The sequence below is a fragment of the Ictidomys tridecemlineatus genome, chromosome 12 (assembly GCF_052094955.1).
Source record: "Ictidomys tridecemlineatus isolate mIctTri1 chromosome 12, mIctTri1.hap1, whole genome shotgun sequence".
Lineage (NCBI taxonomy): Eukaryota > Metazoa > Chordata > Mammalia > Rodentia > Sciuridae > Ictidomys > Ictidomys tridecemlineatus.
Window position 1 is genome coordinate 10,418,921 of NC_135488.1, and position 23,882 is coordinate 10,442,802.

Sequence of the window (23,882 nt, forward strand, 5' to 3'; positions counted from 1 at the left end):
TAACACTCTGGTTAAGAGTATTTTCAAGCAGAGAATTGACATAGCAGCTTGACATTGCACATGTATTTTATTATTATTTTTCTGCCATGTAATAAATAGCAGTATTTAATAATACCTGCTCCTAATGGTTATGTAAGTATAGCTGATCAATGTGGTTTAAAGAAGAATTTTCAGGGCCGGGGCTGTAGTTTAGTGGCAGAGGGCTTTCCTCACATGTGTGCGGTACTGTGTTTGATGATTAGGACTACATAAAAATAAACAAATATAATAAATGCATTCTGTCCACCTATCATTACAAAAAAAGTAAAAAGAAATATTTCTATTGTAATACAATTATCCAGAATTTTGTGGGTTACATTGTTCTAATTCTTTTGTTTTTTTTTTTGTTTTTTTTTTTTTGAATTTCACTCTATAGAGAACTTCAGTGTTGTTCATTAGGTTTTCTCACATGCGTGATTTTTTTTTTATTTCTATATCTATATATTATAATTGAACAGAAATTACGATGATTTGTCACTTTAGGAAAACATTAGTTGAAGTTAAACTGCACGTGAACCGTGTTCCAATTTTCAATCAAGTTTTCTATGATTTTTTTTACATGTATAAATATTAACCCTTTTTATATATGATTTTATATAGTACATTGTTTATACTCAGTTCTTGTGCTTAATTATATAATGTATTTAAGTTTATATATTTATACCCTAACACACACACACACACACACACACACACACACACACACACACACACACACACAATGGATTCAACTCTTATAATACTGAGCTACATCATCATGCCCTTTTGACTTTTAGTTTACAATAGACTCTTGTTAAGTGGCTGAAGCTTAAATTCTATTTCCATGCCTCAGCCTTTCTTCCAAGTTGCTAGAATTAATGGCATATTCATTATCTCTCTCTATATAAATCTATTCTTTTGTCTAGGAGTAAGACTTTAGTATTTTAAAGGTACCATAAAGATGTTTCCAATTCTGTTTATCTTTTATGTATTTTTCAAATTTTTAATTTTGATAAAAACTGTACACTGTATAACTTTTCTGAACTTACTGTCTTACATATTTTGAATTTACTGCTCAGTAGTGTTCATATAAATTGTTTTGTAAGATTTTTTTTCTAGAATGTGTGTGTCACATAAAAAGTATGTTTATTTTTCCTCCAAACAAGTGATCCTTTGTCTCACCTTTTCATCCCTGATGCCATTCTTTTTGGTTTCTATAGTTGGCTACAGTAGATCTCTCTCATACATAGAGTTACCTGGTATTTGTTTTTTTTTATTGGTATTACTATTTCACTTAATATACTATCTTAAAAGTTGATTATTATAAATATTATACAATTTCTTATCTTTGTAAAATTTTAAAAGTTTTTATATTTCATTCCAAATCGCCTACATGTAGTCATGTGAAATGTAATTTGATTGGTTTGCCACATTGGTCTCTATTGAATGTTGTTTTAATGAGAGTAGATCTGTAAATATATTTTGATTTGACCATCAAGTTGAGGGCTAATTGATGTGATGTTAGTTTTATTACTCATGTCTTCCTCACTTAACCTCAAGTTAAAATGCTCTATTAAATATTGTAACTTTTATTGTATTTATTTAGGGAAGCATTTTTTTATTTTAATATGTGTAGTTATGTATGTACACAGAATATTTCATAGAATTGTTCAAATAACTTATTTTGTACATGCAAAAATAATATTGATTCTTTGATTGGTATTACATGGACTTCATAGATTACTTTTGGTGCTTTAGGCTTTTTTTCTGTATCAGAGGTGTTTATTCTCTGAGCCACATCTACACCCCTTTTTTGGGAAGGGATTGACCTTAGGGGCACTTGCCCACTGAGCTACATCCCAAGCCCCATTTTGTATTTTATTTAGAAACATGGTCTCCTTCAGTTGCTTACCACCTTGTTTTGATAAGGCTGGATTTGAGCTCACAATCCTGCTGTCTCAGACTCCCAAGCTTCTTGAATTAAAAGTGTGTGTTATCATGCCTGGCTGGCAGCTGTTTTATATATAATTTTGTTACAATGACTAGATAAGTTGCTTAGGGCCTTGCTTAATTGCTGAATTTGGTTTTAAACTCATATTCATAAATTTTAAATATCACTTTTGCTTTTGATTTCTGTCTTTTTATGTTATATTAGAATGCAACTTCAATATTGTAATATCTGTTAACATTTGTTTTGTGCGTTTAACCTGATTTCTTGGGAATAATATTCCAGAGACTACAGAGAATATTGCCTCTGTAAACCAAAATGGTTTTTAATGTTATTTGAAGGGTTTATTTTTTTATTCCTTGGGTAATAATGCAATTCTATTTTTTATTCTTTGCATTAATTGGGGATTGATGTCTCCTATTATTACATTTTTGATTTCTATGATGTTGAATTTTGTCTTTTCTTTCTGTAGATGAAAATCATTATTTGAGTTATATATTCCATATCATTGTATTCTAAGGATTTGGCATATTTATTTTTATATAATATTCTACTTTGTCTCTTATTTATATAAATATTATCAACAATTTTGAAAGTAATATTTGTTTTATCCTTTTGTTTTTAATCTTCTTGTGACCTTATATCTAAAAAGAATTTTTGTACATTTAAATCTGACATAGTTAACATATTTTTAAGTTTAATCTTGTTGGTCATATTGTGTTTTGATTAGTTTTTTTCCAAATTGTTTATTGATATTGATATTAGTGATGAGGAAAAACTTCTATAGTTTTCAAGTTTTGTTGATTTCTTATGTTTTTTTTTACTATTAAAATATGCCTTAATGCGTAGCTCATACATTTTTATGGTGATAATTTACTTTTTTCTATTTTTTTATCCTTGATGTTTATTTTGTCATTACTTTGTAATTATTTAAGTGCCTAAAAACAGTAGAATAAATTGGAAATTACATTCTTATATTCTTAAATGAATATACAACCAGTGTAACTCAACATAATTTATCACCAAAAGAATAGATTCTTATAGTTTGTGAAAGTATGATATATGAAGATACATTCTACTGTCATGTATAACTAAAGGACAATTAAAGAAAAAAAAATAAAGTACTTAGTTTGCACTACATTTTAATCTGAATTTATTAATTTTCTAAAACAATCAGTTTTTTTACATGTGTTGCCATGAGTTGTTATTGATGTCACACCTGCTTTTTTAATTTATACTAATTAGCAAATATTTATGATAATTTTTATGCTTTAGTTTTCCACATTCTATAGTAGAATGAAATGTTTTACATACAACAATGAAAGTGTAATAAAATATGTATTTGTATATATTTTTCTTTTCCACAAGAGCTTTCAAATTTTATGTGATTTCTGTTGTGCAGAATATTTTATTGCAAATATTCCACTGATTATTTCTTTTACAGCTGGTGAAGAAGTAAAGCTATTTTTGAATATTTTCATATCTTTAAAGATGTATTTTTCATAAAGTTCAAAAAAATGGTATTGGTAGATAAAGTATTGTAGGTTCATACTTTCATTTTCTTTCAACATACATACTTGTATATCCCAATTCCTTTCTGGACGTCTTCTGCAAAGAAATCAACTGTTAATCATAAAAGAATATCTTTGTAAATAAAATTTCTCATTTTATATCTTTTGATGTCAATTATTTTTGAAGAGTTTTAAAAGTTGATTATAAATTTATTAACTATTTATTTATTTATTTGTTTAGAATTCAACTCAGAGGCACTCAACCATTGAGTTACAACACCATCAGTATTGTGTAATTCACTTAGAGACAGGTTCTCACTGAGGTGCTTAGTGCCTCATCATTGCTGAGTCTTTGAACTCCTGATCCTCCTTTCTTAGCCTCCCAAGATGGTGGGGTTAAAGTTATGCATGATTGTGTCCAACACTACCTGTATCTTTTAATTAATTTTAGCATTTGATATATTTTATTTCTCAAATTTTTAATTCATGAGACTGTGTGTGGGGAGGAGTTGGAGGGCTGGGAATCAAGCCCAGCCTTTTTCATGTGAGTCAAGCTATCTACCATCTAAAATGTATCCCCAGCCTGAGACATTTTTAAATGAATATTTCTAGTATATAATTTCTACTTTTTCTGTTCCTATTTTTCTGATTTTCTTTTCAATTTTTTACATTTTTATTTAGTTTAATAAATATCTTTCAAGAGGTTATTGGGCATTGCTTAGATAATTAACAACATCAAATTTTCAACTCTCAACTTTTGGTTTGCTTGAGTAGATTATACCCTTTATTGTGTGTGCTATTATTTTCATTGAGATTTTTCTATTTAAAATATGTTAAACTAAATCATCATAGGCATTTTGGAAAATATTTGGAAGTTACAATGTAAACAAAAACAGGTCATGTGCAATGATATATAAATGTAATTCCATATAATTGGGAATCTACGGCAGTGGAATGCCAGGTTGAAATAAATTTTAGCATTGTTGTAATAAACTGTCTCAAAAAAAGTATAAACATTGAAAGGTCTATGGATGTAGTTTAGTGATAGAATATCACTGTGTTTAATCCTAAAAAAAATATTTCCCAATAAGATAAAAAGAAAAAAAAAACTAAATAAGAGATTTATTTTCTGCAACATTTGAGTCACAGGTGGAGTTCAAATATGTTGAAGTAAAGGGCTGTGATTGTGATATCAGTCAGTTTGAATGTTGTCCTCATCTGTGGTGCTACAAATTCTTTAAAGATGATTTTCAAAGTTCTCTCAGCTTTTGTCAGCATATTATAGTAAATTCTATATATTTCTTGAGTAATAATCGCTTTAAGTTATCCTGCTCTTGGGCTATTCCCCTCCCCCACCTTGAAAAGTTTTTATATATTTTCAGAGTTTATTCCCCATAGTGTTATAAGTGGAATGACTTGCTATTTTAATTTATTTCAGGTATGACCTCTAATCTAAACCAAGAATTTTCAGAAGAAGAAGAAATAAAATGTTGTTTGCAAAACTTGATAAAGAGCAGGTATGGATACCAAGAGAGTTATATACTTAATTTTGAACAAGAAATATAAATTAAAAGAGAGGAAAGTTCAGAAAATTTTTAATAAAGAGAAAAAAATAATGAAAATTATTTATACACAAAATTACAAATTAATCAGGTTACATTATTACAAACATCTCAGAAGACTGACTCCTCAACTTGTGGCAGCCACTTTTTGTTTGGTTCAAATTTTTAAGTATATTATTTTGATTTTAAAATATTTTGTATAAAACCACTACAATGCACAGTATTTTCAAATGCAAAAACATGTATCAACCTACAAATACATTCAATGTTTACATGCCATTATAAAGATGAATTTTTAAAATACCTTCAGGAAAATAAAGACTCAACCAGATTTGTAAGCTTCAGAAATAAAACTAGAATAGAAATGGGCATTTTAGTGAAAAAAATCTAAACAGTAATAAAATGCTTATTAATCAGTTATGCTTTAACTTTTAATAATGTCTATGTGATTGCACATTAGATAAAAGTCTACAGATCACTAATACAAAATTGCAATATTCTAATCTGTTTTATGAAGTTATAACAAGGTGATTTTCTACACAATATAGACAAATTGTCTCATCATTTAAGTATTTTTACTTAGAGACAACAAAAATATTCAGATTAAGGAGAAATGGAAATGACGTAATAAGCCTCACTAGGAATTTCTGTTGAAAAGAACTATTGATTAATTAAATATGTTTAAGGTGTAAGTATGGTACCATTGCTTTTTCAATTTATAATTTTAATTCAACTTGAAGCAGTCTTTGTGTAGTTAACTATTTATGACTCACAAGTTATCATAATCACTCCATGTCATGGGACCTCAAGCATTCCACCTGAGTCACTTCCTTCTTGGAAAGTGATGAGCCACCTGAAAAAAAAATGAATATCTGAAATAAATAATAAAGGAGTATGACACATGGCCATAACTTATGATAAAAGAGGTAAAGCACCTTATAGATTCTCTAGACCACATAGGATCTAAAAAAAGATGACTAGATAATTTTTCCACTCTTTATTTAAGGGAGTGTACATCAAAGGTAGGAATAAAATTTCAACAGTAAAATTCTTTCTTTAGACATGTAGATTTGCATTCTGGCAAGTCTCACCCACCTCTGTGATGCTGTGGCTATGTGGCTCTAATGGAAGATACCATCTCCAGTGCCATGCTGAATTTAGACAAAACTAGGTAGTATATAACATGTATTGAATAGTCTCAAACTAGCTGGATTTCAACTGTGAGTTCCCAGATACCAGTCTTTCTCTCCTAATAGATTCCATGCTTTTTTTTTTTAAATTTCATACAGAGTTCATAGATATCTTTCAGTAGATCCATCTGACATGTGCTGCTTCATCTTTCATATCAACAGGGATTTTGACCAGACTCCAAGTGAATACCCAAAATATCTATGCATTCTGTGGTTGTGGGTGGAATGAGAAAAACTTGCCAAGTATAAGAACCAGAGACTTCCTGGATCCTATACATGTCCCCAGTGAACTAAATCTCAGGCCATAGCACTACTCATCTGTGCATCTCAAAGAATATGTTTTCAACAAATCCAAAGTATTTTCTAACTGATTTTAGTGAGCTAGTTACATAGAAAGAATTTTAACAACATCCTCAGTGATATATATTTTTGCTGGAAAATTGAGCACTCTAGCTCAGATGCAGTTTGGTCTTTGGCTTAATGAAAATGCTCTGGCACATAAGCGCCATGTTTATGTTCCAGTGCCTGCAGGATTCCCCGCAAATTAAAACAAAACAATAGTGTGTTTGAGGCAAGTTGGAACTGTAGGGATATTGGGCATTGGCTAAGCTGGAAAGAGACAACAACACATATGGCAGTCATATTTGAGGACTCATGTGTGCTTTTAAATATATTTGCACAGCATTTTGTAATTATACCCTTCCTTTAAATGATACAAAATTTTCTATGTAATCAATTTCATTCTTTAGTTAGTAAGTGGAATAATTTGAAATGCACCATTTTGTAAATATTGACAAATATTTCTGTTCAGGACCTGTAGACAATCTCTACCCCAAGTAATTAGATGTATATTAGATTTTGTGTAAAACAATGTAAATTCTGTGAAAGTCATTAAAATTTCACTCTATTTTAAATCCTAGAAAACACCCATGTGATCAGTTAAAAGAGCTTTACAATGATAAAAGTGAAAAAGTTTTTAATCCATGCCCCAAATTTATTTATCCAAGCTTTCATAATCAAGAGACAAATTACAGATATAAGGTATGTGAAAGCATTTTTAATACAACTACAAGAATTCCTGAACTCCAGAGAATTAATTTTGGTGGGAAGCCCTACAAATTTAAAAAATATGTAAAAGCATTTAAAGATCACTCAATTGTTTATCAGAGCAGTGATAAATCCTCCATAAGTAAAGAATGTGAAAAATATTTTACTCAAATTCCATCCATTACTAAAAACCATAGGCTTTACAATGAAGATATACCCTACGAATTGAAGAAATGTGAAAATGTCTTTAAGTGTTGCTCAAACCTCTTTAAACACTACAGTAATCATACTGGAGAGCAAATCGGGAAATGTTTTAATCAAAAATCACACCTTACTGAACACCAGAAAATTTATACTGGAGAAAAGCCATACAAATGTACAGAATGTGCCAAAGCTTTTAATCGAAAATCAGAACTTACTGAACACCAGAGAGTTCATACTGGAGAAATGCCACACAAATGTAAAGAATGTGGCAAGGCTTTTAATCGAAAATCGTACCTTACTCTACACCAGAGAATTCATACTGGAGAAAAGCCATACAAATGTACAGAATGTGGCAAAGCTTTTAATCAAAAACCACACCTTACTCAACACCAGAGAATTCATACTGGAGAAAAGCCATACAAATGTAAAGAATGTTGCAAAGCTTTTAATTATAGAGTAAGCCTTACTCAACACCAGAGAATTCATACTGGAGAAAAGCCATACAAATGTACAGAATGTGGCAAAGCTTTTAAATATAGAGTAAGCCTTACTCAACACCAGAGAATTCACACTGGAGAAAAGCCATACAAATGTAAAGAATGTGGCAAGGCTTATAATTCAAAATATCACCTTAGTGAACACCAGAGAATCCATACTGGAGAAATGCCATACAAATGTAAAGAGTGTGGCAAGGCTTTTAATCGAAAATCGTGCTTTACTCAACACCAGAGAATCCATACTGGAGAAATGCCATACAAATGTAAAGAGTGTGGCAAGGCTTTTAATCGAAAATCGTGCTTTACTCAACACCAGAGAACTCATACTGGAATAAAGCCATACAAATGTACAGAATGTGGCAAAGATTTTAATCTAAAATCAGGCCTTACTCAACACCAGAGAATCCATACTGGAGAAAAGCCATACAAATGTACAGAATGTGGCAAAGCTTTTAATTATAGACTAAGCTTTACTCAACACCAGAGAATCCATACTGGAGAAAAGCCATACAAATGTACAGAATGTGGCAAAGCTTTAAATTCAAAATCTCACCTTAGTGAACACCAGAGAATCCATACTGGAGAAATGCCATACAAATGTAAAGAATGTGGCAAAGCTTTTAATCGAAAATCTCACCTTAGTGAACACCAGAGAATCCATACTGGAGAAAAGCCATACAAATGTAAATAATGTGGCAAAGCTTTTATTCAAAAATCGCATCTTACTGGATGCCAGAAAATTCATACTGGAAAAAAACATACAAATGTAAAGAATGTGGCAAAGCTTTTAATAAAAGATTATACCTTATGCAACACCAGAGAATTCGTACTGGGGAGACACCATACAAATATCAATAATGTCGCAAAGCTTCTCATTGAAAGTCACTCCTTAGTCAACACCAGAGACTTCATATAGGAGAAAAGCCATACAAATGAAAAGAATGTGGCAAAGTTTTTAACCAAATATCATACATTATTTGACACCAGAGAATTAATTCTGGGGAAAAGCCATACTATTGTAAAGAATATGGCAAAGCTCTTTATCAAAGATCACACATTTATCAACACCAGAGAATTCATTCTGGGGAGAAACCATACAAATGCAAAGAATGTGGCAAAACTATTTTACTAGGAAAAGTATTATTGTTCACCAAATATTCATACTGGATAAGAGCCATGTCAATGTTAAGAATGTGGCAAAGATTTAAGTGTGCTCCAGAGTTAACAAGAAATAGGTCATTCATACTTGAGACACTTCTCACAAATCTATAGACTGTAAAAGTCATTTGTTGTAAGATCATACCTCATTGGTCACCAGAAATGTCATACTGGAAAGAAAAATTACAATTGTCCAGAGATAGCTCTGCAGTGCTCACTCCATGAAACCCCAACCCTTGCCCGACTGGCCATTACACAGGAGCCCATGGAAGTGGGCAGGCAGCATGGTTGTATCCTTGGCCCTCTTCTGTGGAGCTCACCAGGTTCACTTGTCCTTTCATCAGTTTCTCTGTTTGAATTGATTAAATTCAAATCATATTTTTTTTCCAAACCTATCTCTGTACGTAAAGGCCTTTTTTGTGTCAAACTGACATATTAATAAAACCATGTTATGCCTGAAGTCTAAGATCACATCAATGTTTTTCCCATAAACTCAGATGGACAGCATGTTCCTTTGTCAATGTCTTATTTATTTTATTTTGGGGGTATACTGGAGATTTAATTCAGGGGCACTCAAACACTAAGCCGCATCCCAGCCCTGGTTTGTATTTATTTATAGGCACAATTTCACTGAGTTGATTAAGGCCTCACTTTTAGTACTCAGGCTGGGTTTGAACTTGTGGTTCTATTGCCTCAGCCTCCTGTGCTGCTTGGATGACAAGCATGCATGTCAATGTCTTTTGCTTTGAGGTTAGTTAAATTTTACTCAGGATTTTATGGGCATAAAGAGCATGAAAAATATATTTTTGTCACCCTTCAGACATCATTGTGGGTGTGAATGCTCACACTGAATAGACATCAGGAGGCCTGTCTATGACCCTGAGAGCCCTGAGAGTTCATCCATGACTTTGAGCCCCTGATCCTCCAGAAAGTTTGCACATATGAGAAAAAAAGCATACTACCATTTCCCACCCGTAAACATACTATAGCAGTTAGTAGCAGACCCGGGGTAGCACTGTGTGTCTTTGTACCAATGTGTGGCTCTGCTTTCATATATCTGACATCTGTTTTTGAGAACATTGAGCCAGTTCCTGATGAAACATAGTTGCCCTTTTTTCTCTTAAAAGAAAACCACAACCCTGCACACTTTTTAAATCAATGATTGTGTTATATTTGAAAAAAAATAAGAATTGTTAAAAATGGTGTCAATGAAAAGCCAGTAACCTCCTGCCAGTAACACTTACAGGGGTACAGTTGTGTCACCCATGAAAAATGTCTGTCCCAAGCCACATTGTGAAAGCTCAGATAGTTACATCTTTCCCAGAATCTATCCTCGGCTCCTCAAGGTGCTTGTTTCCAGGGAACGATGTTTTTAACAGTCAATAATGTATGAGAAAATCTTTTCCACTGCAGTACCTCAGGTTCTCTCAGGATTCTGGAAGACTCAGTCTTGATCTGGGCACTGTGCTACACACTTTTCAACCAAGCAGCAGGAGAGGCTGAGGAAGGAGGATCACAGTTTCAAAACCAGCCTCAGCAATTTCACAAGAATCTAAGCTACTTAGGAAGATCTTAACTCTAAATAAAAAAATTTGGGGATGTGGCTCAGTGCTGAAAAGCACTTTGGTTTGATCCCAAGTACAAAAAAAAAGACAAAGAGACTCAATTTTTTTGGTCATCAGACTCAGGTTTTTGCTGTGCATAAGTCTGAACAATTGCAACATTTAAAAAGCTTTTTTTAAAAAAAAATGATAATAGCTACTTAGTGATAACAATTCAGACTTAAAAATCATGACTTAATCAACACCAGAGAATTCACACTGGAGAAAACCCATAGAAATGTAAAGAAGGTGACAAAGCTTTTAATAAAAGAACAACACCAGAGAATTCATACTGGGGAGAAACCATACAAATATCAATAATGTGGCAAAGCTTAGGAAGTTAGAAGATCATAACTCTAAATAAAAGAGACCCCAAGAAGACACAGAGACATTTTTGCAAACTCCACTGCAGGTGTGAACTTAGCTTTATACCTCACTGCTCAGAAGTTCTCAGCCATGGCAGTGGTTACACCCAGTGGACATTGAGCCTTTTAGAGGCATTTTTTATTTTCAAGGTAGGGAATAGGATTACTAAACACCATCATGGTTGGCAATCCCCTTGCCAAAAATAAGTCTTTGGTCTCAAATTTTAACCATGCTTAGGCTCAGGAACTCTGGGTTAGATCATACATGCTGGAAAAAAATGGTATTTTTCTAATTTATTATTTTCACCCCAGTGCTTTAAGCACAATGATTGTCTCCAAGTAGTGAGGAAGGAGGAAAGAAAAGAAGGAGCAAAAGAAGAAACACAGCATATTATCAGAAGGAACCTAAATCCTGAAGGCAGGAAAATTATTAATTTGGCCCTGATTGTGGTGCTACTAACATTCTGACCAAGAGTTCTACCATCCTTCCCAAACCTTACCAGTCTCAGGTCAGTTGTCAATATTGAGCCAGATGCCTGTACTTGAACATCAGACAAGGTTCTTTCTTAGCAGAAACCCCATTGAGGATGTAGTCTTTCCAGCTGTGCACACATGTGCGCGCGCACACACACACACACACACACACACACACACACACACACATATTCAGGCTATAAGAATCTGCAACCCCATGCTGAAGCTGGTGGCCTGGGACATTATCTTGCCATCTACAAGAAAAACATTTGACTTCTGATCCTGCACATTACACCATTTTCTGTGCAGTGTTTCACTTTCCCCTTCCAAGGTGCTATACCAGAGGGAAAAAAAAAAGGTCCAGTGAGATTCAAAGCCAGGCCCCTGCCCTCATCTCTCTACCTGAGTATTTTGCCTTGTCCTAAACATCCTGAGCTTTCCCCAGGCAGGTATCGCCTGATGATAAATTGAGGATCAAAGGACAGAGGAGAGACTGTTGACAGGTATTAGATTTTTCTGCTCTGCTGGACAAGCTTTATGCCTCACTGGAAGATACTCTATTAAAACAAAAAGTCCTGCTGCTCTACAATCACCCACAAGGGTCTATAGGGTCAGTGAAGCAAAAAAAAAAATGATCACAAACACAGGTTCTTGCCTGAGGGAGTAGAGAGCAAGTCTCTAGAAGGACCTACAGAGTCATTTCCTTTTTTTTTTTTTCTGGAAATAGAATGTACTTGTGTTACCACAGCCTTTTACAGCCTGGACTCTCTTTCTTTGACAATGGGGCTTTGCTGACCATGAAGGGGATACATTCTTTGACTGTGTGTATGTGTGTTGGTGGGTGTGTGTGTGTTGGGGGAAAAGGAAGGTACTGGAGATTTAACTCAAGAGTATTCTACAGCTTTTCTACTATACCGGAAGAAGATACATAGATGTGTTTTTGTAAATTTCACTGTGAGCCAGGGTCTCACTAAATTGTTCCGGCTGACCCTGAACTTAAAATCTACCAGCTTCAGTCCCCTGAATCCCTTGATTTATACTTATGGACCACCACACCCAGGCATGCTCTACTTCACCCAGTCATGACCTTCTGTAGAGAGTTAATTCTTAGAAATAGTTAGCCATCTTCCCAAGTTGTTCATGTGAAAATTAACTAATATTATTTCCATACTACCAATATCCTTCCTATTATGCTCCCAGCATCCAAAGTCAGCTTTGTCTGATCTAATCATGGCATGTCCAGGTACCAGAATACCAGAGATGGCTCATGCCCCCTAAAGCTCACTGAAATTATAGCATACTAACCCTAAATCCACTTATGCTGTCTCATCTTTTCTTCCTGCACAAATACAAGAAAGTCTCTTTCCCATTTTCTCCATCATCTCCCACACCCTCATCTCCTGACCAACCCTGGAGCTTCCCAAATGCCTCTTCAGTACTGCTTGTAGAAAACTGTTCTCTGTGACAGTGCATGTATTTATGTGCATCTTTTATATATGTTTAAAACAAACTCAAGGCACTCTTAGGGCAATGGAAAATCTATAAATCTCAAAAGGGCCAGAGCAACTACATCTGTAACCTGTACCACTTGATCTTTTTCATGAGAAGGCACTGAAGCCCCTTATTTCTGTTAGGCCTTCCCCCTCTTAGAGTTGGGGAGAACAAAGGGCTGCAAGAGGTGAGTGGAAAGGAGGGGCACTGCACCTGGAATGTGGGAATTGTGAAGGCACTGTTCCTGATGCACCATTGTTGTAAACGTGGGTAGCAGAAGAGGTACATTAGCAGATAAAGTCCACAATAGTTTGGAGTAGAGCTAGGCTTGTACGCCAAGATTCAAATTCAAGATATCTTCTCACCTTCTTAGTTACCTTCCTTATAAACATGTTAAAGCATCAAAAAAGGGAGGGCATATGTTCTGGGTGTTCATAAAACTAGATTATACTTTTCAGGAAAAGAAAATATTGTCTCTACTTTTCTTCTCCAGATTGGTATTATTAGCGCCTATGACCATATCTCTGCCACCACCAGGACTTCAGTCTGTGGGGAAATAGTCTGCCTGTCCTGTATGGGGAGGAGGACCTGTACCATTCTAAATAAATTTCCAGCTACAGTACAATAGTAGTACTGTAGTCAAAGACCCTAGCTTCATATAACTTCCTAGAATCTGAAGTAAAACCTGCCTCAGCACAGGACACTTCAGGGACTATGATGGAAGCAACAAACAGAAGCCCCCAGTCACCTGCAGAGCGCCCTCCTTTGGCAAAAATGAAAAAAACAAAACAAAACAAAACAAAAAAACATGCTCACCATCTAGTGGTCTTATCAGGCAACTGTGGGTATCTGTACATCATGATTCAGAATCGTTATTTAAGAAAACCATGGTCCATCCAATCATGGTTATAGTGCAGTAACACGGCCTTTAGAGATTCTTTTTTTTATTTTTTAAAATATTTTGTTTTTAGTTTGAGGTGGATGCAATTTATTTAAATCTTATTTCTATGTGGTGCTGAGGATCAAACCCAGTGCCTCATGCATGCTATGAGAACACACTTCCACTGAGTCACAAATCCAGCCCCCTTTAGAGTTTATAAACAAAAAATTGGGTATTGCTTTAATCTCTGGAAGAGAATTAACAGTTAAAATGTTTACAGGGATTTGATTCTTAGCTGTGGGTGTTGTGGTTGAAGGTCTTAATGGGGTCATTGCAACAGGATTCCCTGAACATCTCAGCAGTAGAGATCCATGCACCCAGCCCCTTAAATCTCAGGGTCTGTTCATCAGGACTGAAACTAGACAATTTTGGATGCAAGTCATTAAGCTGTAAGTTAGTGAGGTCATAATAACTTTTTTTATTTTGTAAAGTGGTGAAAAAAAATGTTTTTGAAGGAGAGACTAAACCAGGGCACAAATTCTAAGCCCCAAACATGCAACAGAATGGATAATTAAAATTAAGATTTTTGAGCCAGTCTGAGTCTCATATAATAAGGTTGAACTGCAACCTGAGAATTCACATTTCTATCCAGTTCTCTGGTAAAACTGATGTTTGTCTGGGACCCAGTCTTTGGGATGCAGGATCAACCATAGTATGACTTAGGCTAAATTACTTCTTGCTAAATGATAGGGGATAGATTTGTGTCGGGAGAGCATGAGATTCAGGGAATAATTCTATAAAAGTGGGGGTCACTGTGCTGACCCCCACATGCTTTTCTATCATGAAGAAATTAACCTGCAACCCGGCCTGACGTAAGTGGTCAGGGTATATCACATTCCTCAGTAAACTGTTATCTGCAGGATAAAATCAGGTATAAAATAATGTCCATAAGAGGAAGCTGTGTTACCCTTAAGAAGGGAACATTTGTGACTCTTTCTATGTACCACATTCTTAAACTCAGAGAGATAGAAATATTTTTTCCTAGCTCTAAAATCTGCAAGAATTTATGGTTAAGAATCCAATGAGAATCAGTTGAATTGGCCAAGGTGACCTAAAGTTATCATAGCAGTGGACACTTGACAATTGGATGTCATCCAGCTGTCAGTTCAAAGTCAAGTAGTAGGCCTGGATGGTACTTTTTGGAAACTTCTCTGGGATACCCAACAAAAGTGGATTGCATGAAAGGCACACTGTCTCTCTCCCCTTTCAGAAGACCCATTATCTACTATGAGAGTGTCACCTTTCCCTGTTTATCCCTTCAATAAACTAATGCCTGCTTTTCTGAGTGAAATATCTGAAATCTTTCTGACTTAGTTACAAGAATTAGAGTTTGAAGGGGCGCCTTCTTACTGTCTCAGTTTATATGAAGTCACCAACCTTGTATCATTAAACATTTAAAAAGTTCTCATGATCTACATTAAACTTGCTTCAGGAACACTTTCAAGATTTACAGAGTTGTAGTCTCCAGCTCTTTCAGGAAAAGCCAAAAGATAGACCTAAGATCAGCTAAGATAAAGCTAAATGGTGTGGCTGTTTTTTTTCTCATACTCTAGTAGTTAGGACCACCAGGAGATAAGGTTGAGTCAAGTTTCTGTGCAGCAAAGATCTTTGGTTCCCACTTCTGTGTTCAAATAACCAATGAGGTTAGGATGGTCATCATCCACAGTATTTCAGGGCAGGAATGAGATGTCTCCACAAGATACATGCACATTTTCATCACTTTCAAATAAAGATTTGCATGTGAGGTGTTTTATGCTAGAAAATCATCAAAACAAATGGTAAGGCTGTGCACTGGATAACCAGAAGTATTCCATCAGAGGATCAGTATCTCCAGCATAGAGGGCTCTGGTAAGTGCTTGGCTCAATAAACGACACTTAGTTTAGAAATAAGCAATGATCTGATCTCCACACACAAATTTTGTTCAGCCTATTCAAACCACTAGTACATAGAGCCAATCAGAAGTTATCCCTTCTCAAGGGACACTCAAGAAACTGGAAACAATAACCTTGCTTTACCTGTTCTACTCACTCAAGAAAAGTATCTCAGTTGATGTGGGTTTAATATGTATTGCAGAACTAGTAAAGAATTTGCCTGAAACTAAAAACAAATTATTGGCTATAAATGTATGCCCACTCATAAATGTGAGTTTAATACAGTAAAAGAAACAAACAAACACTTTCTGAGTTAATTTGTCCACTGAGCAACATCCCCAGCCCTATTTTTAATTTTTTTTAGAGAGAGAGTTGCTTAATACCGTGGTATTGCTGAGGCTGGCTTTGAACTCAGGATGCTCCTACCACAGGCTCCAGGGCCACTTGGATTACAGGCATGTGCTACTGCACCTGGCCCCAAATTTGTTTTCTTTTACAAGTAAAATATCTGTAGGTAGTTCTGACTTAGGCACAGCTGATTTCAAGAATCAGTGTCCTTTCATCTCTCACTTCACATTTCATTTTCTCATTTAATTACAGGGCAATAAGGTTTCCATGCTCACTTTCTACAGTTATTTGTGGTCTCTGGAACAGTATGTCCAGACCAGCTAAAACCAACTTGGCAGGTTAAGAGCCGCTTGTTCAGGGGTCTTCATGCTAAGACTTCCTGGTCTGGGTAACCTGTCTGACTCACCCCACATGTATTGGAATTCAGAAGGGGATTCCCAGGAAAAAACACAAGCAATTTCTGGAAGAAAAGAAAACAGACACTGGAGACAAATAACACATTAGACTCCCTTCTGATCCTCAGGGAAGCGATTGTCTATACTGTGGAGCTGAGAAGTCTGTTAGTTCATGACACTGTTCAAGCACTCAGGGATCAGGACATTCCCACTTAATAGATGAGGAAAACAGAACTCAGAGGGGGTTAAAATTCCTGTCGAAGGCCACTGGCCTTGAAAGTGGTAGACCTGAATATAAAGACAAATCCAGACTGTTTTGAATCAGTCTTGACCTCCCTGCTCAAGGCTAGTTTCTATCAAGTACAAGAAGCTTCTCATTGACATAGAGGAGGAAGAGGGGTAGCAGAAAAGATAAAGATTCCCTGATAGAACTTCACATAGGCCCTGTACTGGTAAGTTTGTTCCTGAGTTTGGGAGGCTTCCTGCCTACTAATACCTTCTAGTGATTGATACACATATACATTCCCACATCACCTTTGCAGTTTTGGCATTAGTATTGTTTTTTTGTTCACTTATTTTTCTTAAGTTAACTTGCCTGTTATACTTACAGAAATGTCCTCAAAACCTTAAGTGTTTGTGGAAGTTTTAAATCAAAATGAGTAATGATTGCCTCAAATAAAAAAATAGTTTAAAAATTTGATAAAAGTATTAAATGAAAGGCTAGCCATCTGTTCACCATTTAATATCATCCCAAAACTGAGGTGGGGTCTTCAGAATCAACTTGGAAAATTATAGTTACCAGGTCACACCAGAACACAAATGACCCCTATGCTCCTCCTCCACATGCAGTTTTCCATTCCTGCAATTTCCTCTGCACTCTAAGAGCAAGTCTAAGGAAGTACCAGCTCCTCTAAACCAGAATGCCATGTTATCCTACCCAAAATGTGGCCAAGTCTCTACACCTTATCCTCAGGCTCTAGGTCCTGGCCACTGCAACCCTAGTTTGTGAACACATAGTTTTATAGGTGTATAAATTTATTCAGGGGCCTTGGTTTCTTCTAGCACTATTTTGCCTGAACATTGTATCATGTTATAATTTCCATTTTACCTTTAGTGTGATTATTGCTTTAAGTGCCCTGGGAAGAAGTCACCAGGTTTGCACAGTGTATCCAGGAAGCCAGGCAGTGCTAGGCCATACACATATTTGCCCATTTTTCTTCTGCCTACCTGCTGCACAAATGTCTGTCTTAGACCAAATTTCAGGGGAAGACACAGAGGCCATCGACCCCAAAATCAAGGAGGGCCTTTGAGAGTAAGAACAAATACCAGTCACTGTGAAGAGAAAAAAGTCATTCCTCAGGGACCTGGTCTAACTATCTTGCACAAACAGCTATGATAGAGCTGTATTTGATTAATATCCCCTGATTCCTTGCACAAGGTTTTCTTTTATTCAACTGTGATTATTTCAATTACAAATGACATTGATCTCTTTTCTCTAAGGATAGAATGTGAAAACTTCTCCTTCTAAAATTGTTTAGTCTCTGTAGAAAAGCCATGTAGTCATAATGACTTTCTCTCACCCAGCAGATGAACCACATGACATCCTAGTAGCTAATAATCCTATAAAAATAGAAATTTTTAAAAAAACTTGGAAAAACAAAAGGATCTAGAGAATCCCACCACACCTTGCCCTCATCCTGAAGACTCCAAGACTTTTTATGCTGTGGGTGGAGAAGGCTTCATGTGACTGCTTAAACCAGAAGGCTGCACATAAAGGACATTTCCTCTGTCTCAGAAATCAATATGAAGTAATTTTGTCTTCAAGAAGGCAGGTTGTGGCTTTTCTTTCACAGTTGGCCACTTAGCTCCCTTCTGCTCAGCCCTGTTTCACAACTGGGTTTAAGTCTGGCTCCTCTCTCAGTTTGGTAAGGGTCATCCTTTGGGGGTCAATGCATCCCACCTATTCAAACTCAGTACAACTACACCAGAAAGACAGATGAGTATGGGTGAGACACACAAAGAGTCTAAGGAGCAGAGGTCCAAACAATTTAAGGACAGATATTCTCCCAAACACCCAGAATACCAAGAAAGTGTGATCTTGTTGAAAAGGGATGGGAGAGAACAGAAATCATTCCCCAACCAAGAATACTTTCTTTACACTCACTTCTTGTTTTATTATTTGGGGTAAAATGTTTATATTTTAAAGATTATTTTTAGAATAGCTAAAAATTATAAGGAACCTAATCATCCAAGATAGCAATATAGCTGAGTATCTATGCTGCAACTCTTCTAAAGGCTCTTATGCAGACCTAAGAATGATGGTTTAAAAATATGGATGGTTTAATTCAGATAATGTTCATATGTAAAAAAATAGTTAATTGCATGTGTGATGAAATTACTACTGTGCTAGGTGATGCTACATTTTTTGAGCAAAATGTTTCAACCCATGTACAACTATAGTGCACCTAGTGAACTTCTGGACTAGTGCATTCAAATATAGAAAGATATGACCCAAGTCTAATCCCTGTTTCTACTCAGTGCCTCAGAGTGGCCTGGGATACCCAACTGTGGCCTGCATGCCCTTAACGGGTCTGTCCCTAAGAATTTATGCTAGGAAGCTCATCCAGGTGCCTAACCTCTCCTGCTTCATAGCAGGTGACACACCAAGAAAAATGACACTGTATTTTGCAGAGTGCATGTGGTCTTGAAATTTTTTTTTAAATTATAAGGCTTAGAATGGACATTCCAATGAGAATGAATGTGTTTGTGTTGCTTGGGGGTTGAGCTCTGACCCTGACCTCAGGGGGTATACAATTACATCTTGCTCCTTCTTCAGTATTGTAAGAGAACTCAAGGTCACTAGTACCTGCCATGTACCACAGCCACAGTTCTCTGTGTCTGTTTTTCTGTCTCTCTTTTTGCTGCTCACTTTGCCAGCAGAATCACATAGGGAGTTCCTTCATCAGCTCTGTGTAAGGCCATAGTTTGACATACTGCTTGTTAACACTGGGATAAAACTAGAGCTGTGGTCCCCTTCCTTGTTGGGACTGCTACCTCTACTGGCCAGAAAATACAAGGGTAGTGTGGGTCATGTCTGCCATGACCAAGAGTCTGTGCCAGCATTACGCTCAGCTCCTGGACCAAATTGCCCTAAAAGGCTTGCTGCATTAATTTAACCTTGAAAATTCAAGAAGATACTTACCTCAAGTTTTTACTTCCAGAGATACATGGCACACCATAGCTGGGGGCATCTTGGGCACATTGCTACCAGTCTAAGCTTGGCTTAGCTAAGGAACTGGTCTTTGGGGAAATAACCCATCTCTCTCCCCAAGATCTGAGGACCAGGCCTGGTTTCCATTCACCTACACTTCATTGGGAAAGGTGTGGTTTTTGGCCCCAATATGTTTCATTCCTTTCTTGCTCCCTTCTCCCTTTTCCCTTCTCTCCCCATATGTATTTTTTTCTCATAATCATGGGCAAGACAACTGTGTACAAGTCATTCCTGGACTCATGGTCATGTGCCTTAAACTTCCCAGTCAATCTTTCAAGTGAAATCTTGTCCCCACTTCATAAATAAAGCAAAACTGGTCCCCAGAATACAATGGATGTTGTTACTGAGAAGCAAAAGTAAAAAACACTGAGAAGGCAACATCTCTAGCAATTAGAAAAATGCAAATTAAAACTAAATACCATCTCATACTAACTATGATTTCAATTATCAAGAATATAAGTAAAAGCAAATTTTGGTGAGGATGTGGGGGAAAGAAAACACTCAAAACTTGTGGTGAGACTTCAAATTTGTGTAACCTCTGTGGAATGCAGTATGTAGATTAAAAAAAAAACACTAGGATTTTTGAACCAATTATTACATTTTTTGGCATATATACAAAGGAATTAATATCAGCATACTACAGTGACACAGCCACACCAATGTTTATAGCAACCCAACTCACAATAGCTAAGCTATGGGACCAAGCTAGATGCCCATCAACAGACAATGAATAGAGAAATTGTTGTATATATACACACAATAAAATATTACTCAGCCATTAAGAAGAATGACTCTATGACATTGCCAGTAAATAAATGGATATGGAGACTGATATGCTAAGTGAAAAAAGAGAATCCAAAAAAACCATAGGTGAAATATTTTTGCTGGCATGTCCAGGCTAATGATTCAAAGCATTTATTCACAATAAATGAGGGAGGGAAAGAGGAGAAGTTAAGTAGATTATCCGAAGAAGCATTCAAGAAAGATAGAATAAATAGGAATAGAAATGACAGAAGAATGAATGTAACATACATTAGGTTGTATGCATATAAAAATATATAAATAAATTCCACCATCATATCCATCCACAACAATGAGATTCAAAATTAGAATAATTATAAATGAACACAATACCTTTATTTATTTTATTTATTTTTTTGTGGTGCTGAGGATCGAATGCAGTTTTTCACATGTGTCTGGCAATTATGAATCACAATTAGGAATTCCTGTGCTTGTTTAATTTTACCAAAATAAATTATATGACATATTTACTTAAGAAGAACAACTAAAATAACGTAAATTTAAAAATAACGAATAGGAACATAGGAATAAATTGATAGCATCATTGTCTGATAATGAAATTTCTTTAGGTATATTCCAGAATTTTCTGAGTCTCTCCCCAAGTGGAGTATGCAAAGGTGTTCAGTCCTGAAAATGAGGTAGAAGTCCAGAATGCTGCAAAGAGGAGCAGAAGGGACTGCACCCCTGTTGCACTGATATGCAGGTGAAGGAATCCAAGGATGCAGGTAATCTCAAGGAAGCCCATGGTTTAACTAGGGCAGAGAGGATCAGGGTGCCATGACCAAGGGTCTGTGCTAGCATTAAGTTCAGCTATTTATTTATTGGCACATATATGGAGTTATTCATAGAATTAGAAAAATCTGGTATTAGTTTTCCTGAATTCACAATGAAAGACAAATATATTTTTTTCTCTCTTTGAAGAGAGAGACCCTTGACCCTCTCTTTACAATTAGTCTTGTCTGTAATATGTGAATTTTTTGCAACCCTGATATTTGGGGAGTAAGATACAGAACTCTGCTTTGAATCAGATCTGCTCTGTTTGCATCAAAACAAGCAGGCAGAGGTGAGCAGTTAATAATGCTATTTTTTTTCTTTGTAAAGTGCAGAGTGTCCAGCACTAATTATGGATGCACCCCTGGGCAGATTCTTTTTTACTTTTGAGGAAAGTCATGTGAGCGCCCAGGGCCCAAGTTCCAGGTGAGGGTGGGGGGGGGGAAGCTAGACAAAGTGCACAGGTTTGCCTTGGTCTGTGCAATGCTGCCATCATGTGACAACCACAGGTATTTCTCTTAAAAAATGCCTCACAAGAGAGCAAGGGAGCCCAGAGACAGCTGGGTTGTACACATGTCTGTGCTCTCTGATGTCTCTTTTGTTCTGATCCTTTCATTCTGCCTCCAGATGAAACTCAGAAAAAAATTAAGCTCTAATGTTGCCATCCAGGTCCAAGTCTCCTCTAGGGCACCTGCCGAGCCTGCTGGAAGCCTTCACCAATGGGTGCACTCATCATTGTCAGAGTTTATTTGGGACTTAATATTTCTTTTCTGTTGCTACTGTTTTTGTTTTAGCTCCCACCCCCAGGTAGCCCATGTACCAGTCAACTTCACTGGGCTTATAGTTCTTTTACAAGATGTATTGACAACTTCCCAAGAGACTAAAAGACCATATCCATTTATGTATTTTTACACAGATAAAAAAAAACAAAAATTCAGCACTCTTTTGTCGTGATCTTAGTATAGGAAGTGGCCTAGGTGATGAAACTTTGAAGAATCAAACTCAATTATTCAGCATTAGAACAAAATAGAACTTAGAACTCTGTAACCAACCACACACATTCCAGAGAGGGTGCATCATTCCTCTCATTTAAATGGAGATGCACAAGAGAAAAATATGTTTTTATGATGTATGCAAACATTCCATGGTTCTAGGCACAAAAATGTCCTGAGCATATTTACATGTTGTCTCAGCCTTCACACCAGGGTATCAGGAGGTATTTACAGGTATAAGAGAGCAATCCAGAGAAGAGCAATCCAGGTACGTCCTCATCTAGGATCACAGCTGGAATGTCTTTTGACCTTCCCCTTCTCTCTGTGTGTGTAGTGGTGGGCAGTAATTGCAGGCACCTGCAATGGCAGAATTAGGTTATATTGGGACATGTGTGGTAGGGTGAATATTTAAATATTGGATTCTAGTTTTTATACTGAAATAATTATCCAAAGACCTTATTCTGTAATTCAATGTATGGAGGCCTATGCATATATTCATCTATTTCTAATCTGTGTATAAAAATTTTCAGTGGGAGTTTCACCTGTGGAAACAGCCATGATGGTTAGGGTTAACTGCTGTCCTACATGTAAGACAAATTCTTTGCAGAGCTTCTTGTAGACCATCAAGAAGCTACATTTTAATTCTGTCTCCTGTGGAAAGAGCAAGTGCACCACAAAACCCACAATGATATCTGTGGTCTGAGGTTAGCTGAGCCTTCTGGAGAATTGTCTCCACAGGAAAAACCTGGAGTTGGTCAGAATATGCCAGAACAAATACCCATGATTGGGAATCCTCTAAACTTTTAGAACTTTACCACTTGAATGACCTACATGCCCTTTCCAAAATAATCTGGACTGTATTATTTCTCCTGACAACAGAATAGGTGTGATATTCAGATTACATACAAGTAGAAATAACAGAAAAATAACATTCACATCAATGTCAGTATTTTTTGGGCTCTGAATATTTCTTTTGTAATGTTACTGTTTTTGTTTTAGCCATCTGCCTTAGGTAGCCCATGTACCAGTAAATTCCATTGGCCTCCTAGTTCTTTTATGAAAATTACATACAAACATACTCACCAGGAATGTTTTGACACAAAGAGAAGTAAGAGTTACATTAATTAAGGAAGTAAAATAGTATATATTTTGTATTAGTATGCCATACCACAAATCTCTATATCTCCATCAGGCAAGGAGCTGTGTTTTTTCATACATGAAGAATATTCTAGTAAGAAATGTCTTTTCTTGCAGTAGGTCAGCCTTTCAATGCTGTTTAAAGGTGATGTGATCCAGTTGTACATTCATTCAGCCAGGGGGAGGGACAGTGAATGTGTGTCCAAATGGGCTGCATTAGTTTCACAGGGCTGATGTAAGACAATGCACTGATGGGGTTACATAGAAATTTATTTGTTCTAATTTTAGA

At 36.0% G+C, this 23,882-nt stretch overlaps 1 protein-coding gene across 1 annotated transcript in view; it reads left to right on the plus strand.

Moving 5' to 3' along the window:
* LOC144369014 (uncharacterized) overlaps positions 1 to 9,114 on the plus strand; it is a 52,574-nt gene extending 43,460 nt beyond the window's left edge. The window contains exons 3-4 of the mRNA XM_078028073.1: positions 4,916 to 4,994; positions 7,150 to 9,114. Of these exons, the coding sequence (XP_077884199.1) occupies positions 4,916 to 4,994; positions 7,150 to 8,668 (1,598 nt within the window). The 3' untranslated portion in view covers positions 8,669 to 9,114. The remainder of the gene's footprint in view (positions 1 to 4,915; positions 4,995 to 7,149) is intronic.
* Positions 9,115 to 23,882: the final 14,768 nt, after the last annotated feature.